The following is an 8,287-nucleotide window of genomic DNA, read 5'->3' on the forward strand; positions in this document are numbered from 1 at the left end:
ACTGCTACCCACTACCCACTACCCAATGTCTGTATTGTGCAGACATCTAACTATCTCAAGTCTCAAGAATTAATGCCTTGAAATAGATTTCCATACACTCAAGTACCACTATTCCTTATTTAAAAGTTTATAAAAGATTTTTGGCTGGGTGCGGTGGCTCAGGCCTGTAATCCCAGCACTTTGGGAGGCTGAGGTGGGTGGATCACTTGAGGTCAGGAGTTCAAGACCAGCCTGGCCAACAGGGTAAAACTCTGTCTCTACTAAAAATACAAAAATTAGCCAGATGTGGTAGCGGGCACCTGTAATCCCAGCTACTCGGGAGGCTGAGGCAGGAGAATCGCTTGACCCAGAAGGTGGATGCTGCCGTGAGCCAAGATTGTGCCACCGCACTCCAGCCTGGGTAACAGGGCAAGACTCCGTCTCAAAAACAAACCAAAAAAAAAAAAAGTTTATAAAAGATTTTAGTAAAGCTAATTTCTGGTCTCATACAACTAGCTATTAAAGCTCTACATAAAAATGTATTAGATGTGGGTACTTAGCAATTTTAATAGCCACCATATACAAACAGCTACTATGTATACAACAAAAGAATTAATCTATATTATCTTTAAATATCAAAATATCTACCATGCAAGGTAGGACATATTACGAGAGAAAAGGCTAACTTTCATTAATATGTAAATAAATCTAAAGTCATACAACTAGTAAGAGGCAAAGCTGTTATTCAAATCCAAGTTTGACTGACTTCAAAGTCTTTCCAGTGGACTGCAGAAAGGGAAAAGGTGCTCACTGATACAAACTACGGATGAGTGAAATGGCCTAGGCTCAACAGACTGGTTCTTGAAAAAAGACAATCATATAGATAAGAAAACAGAAAGGCAAATACATGTCACAAATCCAGCAATATTAGATTCGACTGTCAAAATTTAAAACGAAACTCTCTAATACATACCCTAGATAGGCCCCTGCTGAACTGAATTCAAGGAAAGGAGGGATACGAATTGCTAAAGAACAAAGTACAGTTCATTTAAGCATGTCTGAATCTATCAAAAATTCAGCCAGAAAAGATCTAGAGCTAGAATTCCAAGGAAAACATGGCCTGCCACTGCATTTCAAAGGCAGCTTTTTATTGGGAAACAAACTAACATAGGATTAATCTTAGCAGGAATATCAGTTAAGAAAACCATAACCACGACATTTATAGGAAGGTAGGTAGTTATTGAGAGGTAGGTAGTTATTGTTGCCCAGGCTGGAATGCAATGGCACAATCTCGATTCACAGCAACCTCCACCTCCCGGGTTCAAGCGATTCTCCTGCCTCAGTCTCCCGAGTAGCTGGGACTACGACTACAGGAACCTGCCGCCATGCCCGGCTAAGTTTTTGTATTTTTAGTAGAGATGGGGTTTCACCACGTTAGCCAGGCTGGTCTCGAACTCCTAAGCTCAGGTGATTCACCATCCTCGGCCTCTCAAAGTGCTAGGATTACAACCATGAGCCACCGTGCCGGGCCCACACTTACAGATATTTAAAATTAACTCCAAGGTATTACTAACAAAAATGTGGCACAGACCGTTAAAACTATAATCAACACATAAAAAACATTTTTAATTCTATTATCTCCAAGTTACGTCAAAACCCTGCTCCACATAGTTTACATTTGGGGAAGTAGGATATATAAGGGGAAAGATTATAAAACACAAACATTTACACACATCCACTCTTGAGATTTTCAAACACACCAAGCTCTCCCTCAACTACCAGTATCTAAATACCATGTTGCCTCTTCCCAGAACATGATGAACCAATCTCACTTACCAGGCTAATTCTTATTCATATTTCACATATCACCATTCCACTAGAAAGCCATCCGACCCAAATCATATTTACACAGGCTTCCTGTGTGCTCCCATAATCACAGTATCTCCCCTATCATGACACTTAGGCTTTGTATGTCTATCTTCCTCACTACAATAGAAGTCTTCCAAGGGCAGATACCATTTCCATCTTTCTTCAAGACTGTGCCCTCAAAGGCCTGGTATATGGTAAGCATTCAAATATTTATGGCATGAAATATCAACAGATCATTACGTACCTTACAAATAAGAACTTGCAATGAAGGGTGTCTATAAATGGAATCTTTTTGAAAATGATTGACCTGTTGTCCACAAGCAGTGCAGCTCACAATTCCATGAAGCCCATCTTCTAGGAGAAAGGAGTGACTATTATTCACACATTTACACAAAGAAAAAGATATTTACTTTAGTCAGCATTTTGTAACTTTTGTATTAGAAATGAAATACCTCATAATCCTTAGAAAAAATGGCATCTTGGATACAAGTAAAAAAGGTTAATATTTTATCGACTTACTAAGCACATGACAACCTTGGCAAATTCCAAGTTACAAATCCTAATTGTTTCCTTTTACAGATGCAAATGCCATTTTTTACAACTCGAAATAACATTAAGAGAACCCACAAAAATTTCTAAAACTAGGGGCCAAGAGCTCTTTTTTATTTTATTATTGCTTTGCAAATAAATTCAGTATCAGTCCTCACAGAATGGGGAAGTAACATATATGGAACAGATTCTTTTGCAATCCTATACTTAAGTATGCCATAAAGGTTTTTATTCTCAAAGTGGAATTGTCTGCACAGATCCTATCAATATGGTATGTAAAAACTTGGTAATTTTATGGTATTACCAATTTCCTTCCCAATATTTACTTCAACATTATCCATAATTGTCATTAACCTGCCTTTTTTCTATCTGTACTCCACTATCCACTCCATACCAACACTGTCCACTATTTTCAAATAAAGACAAACAAGATATTGCAAGTATACCTATTTTGGCAGCAAAACATCAGAATGACTAGGGGTAAAAGGCAGAGTCCCATTCTGTACTGTCCCCTGAAAAACAGACTGAAGAAAACCTACAGAAACCTCTCCAGCCTCCTACTTGTCCCTAGTTCTGGTAAGGCAGTGTTTCACACCCTGAGCTAAACATTAGAGTCATCTGAAGAATCTTTTAAAATCAGCCATTCCCACCCCTAAACCACTGAATTAAAACCTCTCAGACATTTTCTTAAAGTTTCAAAGATGATCCTGATGTGCAACCAAGACCTTGATCAAAATAAGATGGTAGATTATAATTCAGAAGAAGCCACTCAAAATGCTTACATTCACAAATAAAAAGGAGACAACTAAAAAACAAATTGGCACCATACTTAAATAAAAAACAAAACATCACATATATTTCTCATCCTTTTAATTTTCTCTTTTGGGTTTCTATTAGGTTTAAGGTCCAAAGCACCATGGACCCAAATATTATCATGAATATTTTATTTGTAAAACTTTTAAAAAATTTAAGAGCTAGAGCTCACTCTGTCACCTAGGCTGGAATGCAATGGTGCAAATTCAGCTCACTGCAGCCTCTACCTCCCAGGCTCAATCAATCCTCCTACCTCAGCCTCCTGAGTAGCTGGGACTACAGGCACACACCACCACACCCAGCTAATTCTTTGTACAGACTGGGTCTCACTGTGTTGCCCAGGCTGGTCTCCAACTCCTGGGCTCAAGCAATCTTCTGGCCTCAGCCTCCCAAAGTGCTGGGATTACAGGTGTGAGTCACTACACCTAGCCAGAAGCTAAAAGTTTTAAAGTTTAAGAACACCATCGTACTGTTTTAGAAGATAAAAGTAAACTTGAAGGTTCACTATTTATGTTGCTAAAATTTTTATTTATTTATTTATTTAATTTTAAAGATGGGGTCTCAGTCCATCACCCAGACTGGAGTACAATGGCACAATCACAAGTCACTGCAGCCTCAAATGCCTGAGCTCAAGCAATCCTCCCACCTCATCCTACCTAAAAGCAAGTATTACAAGCCTAATTTATTATAATCACATTATTTACAAATACCAGTTTGATCTTGGGTATTCATATATTCTGTATTTGTTTTAACAGAAACAAATACACCACAGCATACTTTTTCATTTCAAATAATTATTCCATTCAGATAAACTAACAAGATAAATAAAATGTAGAATCTGAATGCTCATCCAATGTTAAGTAATACTAAGCATCTTCTATGTGCTTTGGTGCATATATCACTCAAGAATTAAACAAAACTAGGTAATTCTTTGGAGATTTTCTCCCACATGTGCACAAGGAATCAAATATAAGGATATTCACCACAGCACTAATTAGAAAATTAGAAAATGAAAATTGGGAATAACTTCCTATGCGGGAAATGAATAGTGACTTATTGATACCACATAATTCTATAGAGCAGTGAAAATAAGCAAACTAGATGTACATTTACTGACATGAATACAATTCAAAAACAATGTTAAATGAAAAACGTTCCCAAATGATATATACAGCATATTATTTTGTTATATTTTTAAATGAAAAATGTTTTATGAATACACATATAAAAAACATAGAAAAACATGCACACACATGCACATGCATAAAACTTCAAGATAATCATTACCTGTGGGGTGGGAAGAAGGGGAAATGGATGAGAGTAGGACTGAACCAATATTTTACTTAAGTGAGATCTGAAGCAAATATGGTAAAATGTTGAAATGTTACTTTATGTACTTGTTGCTGTACATATGTTTAAATTTTTTTATTTTTAGTTATGAAATATATTTAAAATTGTAACACAGGGTATAAATGAAAAGAGGCATTTTCATTTCTGAGCTCAGTACATTTTAATGGTTTTAAAGAGAGAACAAAATTATTGTGTCATGTAAAAAAGTTAGGTGTAAAATATACTTTCTAACAATTAAAACTGGGAAGAGAATGTCAAAATAGGGTATGATACTGAAATTTTTTACAAAAAAATCCGCTCCTGAAATGTTAACTTTAGCCATATCTTTGTGTTATAATATTATTCCAAATCAATATAAGACTTTGTATATAAAGTTTACATTCTTGACAGTTTCCTAAGTTAGGCTTCAATTTTGGAACTAGTTTTCTTAAAAAGTTTAAATATTATCTACACCAATTCAGTATTTCAGATCACCAATTTATCTATATATGTGTATATAAAGTAAACCTAGTGTTAAATTTCCTGTGTGATTTCTGACAGCTTAAAAATGTAACAAATCATTAAGATGAAAATAGACGTGAAAGATTTAAGTGCTACTGATAGCTATAAATGTATGTATTCCCTTAAGCGTGATACCAAAACATTCCTACACAGAACATTCAATAAAATGTTCCTGAAACTTATCAGCTGAGACCAAATGCCAGCAGCATACCAAAGTGGCACTAGGAATACCCTCATCAACAACAGTGGTTCTTTTATTCTTTCAGCCCTTATCCACATTTCAGACATTGACTGCTCCAGGGTCCCTTCCCAAAAAAACACCACTTAGACACTCTGTACACTAAGTGTACACAATGCAGAACACTTAGTTATTTGTCTTCTCTAGAGAACCTATGATCAGAGGAAAGAAACTCTTACTACTGATCTTTACCATCACTTTCTAATTGAGGATTCTCTTAAATTTTAAGACTACTACCTTAGCTTTAATGAGCTCTGTTGCTGCAATGGCAGTTTCCCTACTATGAACTAGAGTCTCAGAAAGATTCCTTATGCTCAAAAGGAGTTGACTACCCCTTTGTGGACAAAAGACTAAACACTATTTCCTTTATTTTTGCCAACAACCTTACAAACTATTTAATCTGACAATGAATATATATAATATTTTATAAGTATAGATATATTTTACTGGTTCCATCAAGATAATAACAGCATTAAAATAAAATCCACACAAAATTTCACCAATATAAGAGCTTCACTATAATTTCACAATTATATAATCTGATCAATATTAAATGGATATGCTTTCACTACACTTCTACTTAGAAATTTAGTGTCATGTTCTATCATTTGGAGATTCATTCCTTTTACAGTTATGAATTCTGGCTCTGTTAAGCTGCCCCAAAATATATATACACACTATTTAAGAATCACACACAAACAAATGGGACACATAGTCCACTATCATACATTTCTAAATAAATACAAACTTTTTATAGATGGTTAGCCAATATTGAGTGTGTGTGTGTGTGTGTATGGGTGTGTGTTAATTTTTTTGAGACAGGGTCTGACTCTGTCATCCAGGCTGCAGTTCAGTGGTGCAATCACGGCTCACTGCAGCCTCGATCATCTGGGCTCAAGTGATCCTCCCACCTCAGCCTCCAGAGTTGCTAGGACTACAGGCATGTGCCACTATGTCCAGCTGATATTTTTATTTTTTGTAGATATGGGGGGTCTCACTATATAGACCAAGCAGGTCTCGAACTCCAGGACTCAAGTAATCCTCCTGCCTTGGCTTCCTAAAGTGCTGGTATTACAGGTGTGAGCCACCACTCCCCACCGTTGGTGTGTTTAAGGGAGGATAGACAGACAAAGGGAGAGGCGCCTCCGGCAGACAGAGGGAGGGTTATCAGCTCTAGCTCCCTACTCCTTCCTACTTATGTCCATGTTGCTGTTCTTAGACTAATGGATCTGAAACTTCAGTGTACGCAAGAACAAACTGGGGTACATTTTTGACCTCATCAAAAGAAAATTCTAATTTGTGAGGAGTAGAGTCAAGGGACTTGCATTTATAATATCCCAACTAATACTAATGCAGATGTACATCACTCTATGCAACTCTAACTATATATAAAGTTACCTGTAGGCCACAGACAAGATTTTGCATGAATCTAAAATTCTTTTAGGGTTGGGGGGGAAACATAGTATTATGGCATATATTATAGAACATGTGGAAGAAGGAAATGCTAAGCTTCTTGAGATAACTTAATAGCCACTGAAGGCAAAGGTGTTTTGATAAACAGTGTTTAACCTTTTCTGCTTCAGAGCTCAGAGAGAAACAGAAGTTATATTTAAGTAGTGCTTTTAATAAACAAAAGGCAGAAAAGTGGAGGTATTTTTAGTAAGCACATCAGATTTTCCAATATGGTCATAAACAGCAATTTAAATTCATGTTTCATTTTCACTTGTATTTACCTCCGCGTTTTTTGAGATTTTCAGTTTTCATTTTACTTCTGCTTCTAAATTCAGGCCCTTTAAAATCATCTTTGTCTTCATTCAGCACTGGCTCTGGCTGTACAATCACTGTACCTAGAATGATTTCATTTAAAAAACCATTACACATATTAAATGTGCAAGTGAAGTACAAGACTTCAGTTCAGATAAAGCCAACATTGCTGGTACATAGTTTGTTTCTTTCAAGCTTTAGATATTGGTATAAGGACCTCACAAAAGTAAATAAAACAGGGAAATAGTATAAGGGCCAGGTGTCAACAATCAGTTTATTTGTTGAAATATAGTTCATAAAAACAGGAAAGGGAGGTATTATGGCGTGATTAAAAAAGAAATGTGTGAATCAAATAGAAAGCCTCAACCCAGTTCTGAATTTTTATAGTGCCTATCACAAAAGCTGTTATGAATATGAACATCTATGCTAAGTTCCATAAAGAATTCATAAAATATATGGTTCAGAGGGAAAAAATTTTTAAAGACATCCTATTTTCATAATCCAAATCATAAACTCAGAAAGATTTTTAAGGGTAGTTTTATACTGCAAGGGAGGGGTATTGGTGGGGGAAATGAAGTTCATTCTATTACTCCTGTATCTATTCTGCAGCATTTCCCAACTGGTATGTCAAAGCTTCAGTACTCTGTAAAGTCCTTAAAGAGTTTTTACAGATTAAGATACTTTAGCTAAAGTACCCTAACAATAAATTGTAGAATGAGATCATTTGTTGATCCCTATGTTAATATGTTAGAAAGAATGTCCTTCCTTAACTATAAAACATGTGAATTGAGGAGAGAGGCTGTAAATTTAAGTTTTCATTAGTTCTCTCAAGAGTAAATAAGACAGGCACAGTAAAAAGGGTTTAAGTCTCAATGTTTACCTACATTGCTTGGCTTAGTAATTGGCTATCATTGGCAACAATCAAGGAAGAAAAAGCAGGTAGTCGCCAGGGGCTTTCTCTGAAACATGGCTCTATGTTACTCAACAAGCAAATTTTGACAAGTTATAACATCTAGTTGGTAAATGAGTTTCTGAGTGTCTGAAAGGGTGTGGGGAGAGGACACAGATGATTGAGATTTTATAGATTGTAATAAAATTGAATAATCTCCACCAAAAAACGTTATTCACAGCAATCATTGCATGTATATACTCTCAGAGAAGCCCCAGCATTTGAAAAGAACTAAAGATTTTAAATTAACAACAACAACAACAAAAAAAAAAAAA

General features: G+C 35.9%; 1 protein-coding gene across 1 annotated transcript in view; it reads right to left on the reverse strand.

Moving 5' to 3' along the window:
* The window catches only part of LOC108519216 (transcriptional regulator ATRX-like), a gene marked incomplete at its 5' end in the record, with an annotated part of 27,232 nt that overhangs the window by 11,675 nt on the left and 7,270 nt on the right, over positions 1–8,287 (reverse strand). Inside the window, 1 exon segment of the mRNA XM_017858058.1 lies at positions 2,093–2,199. Within this exon segment, the coding sequence (XP_017713547.1) occupies positions 2,093–2,199 (107 nt within the window).

This window comes from Rhinopithecus bieti, unplaced genomic scaffold (assembly GCF_001698545.2).
Source record: "Rhinopithecus bieti isolate Rb0 unplaced genomic scaffold, ASM169854v2 scaffold_48428, whole genome shotgun sequence".
Taxonomy (NCBI): Eukaryota; Metazoa; Chordata; class Mammalia; order Primates; family Cercopithecidae; genus Rhinopithecus; species Rhinopithecus bieti.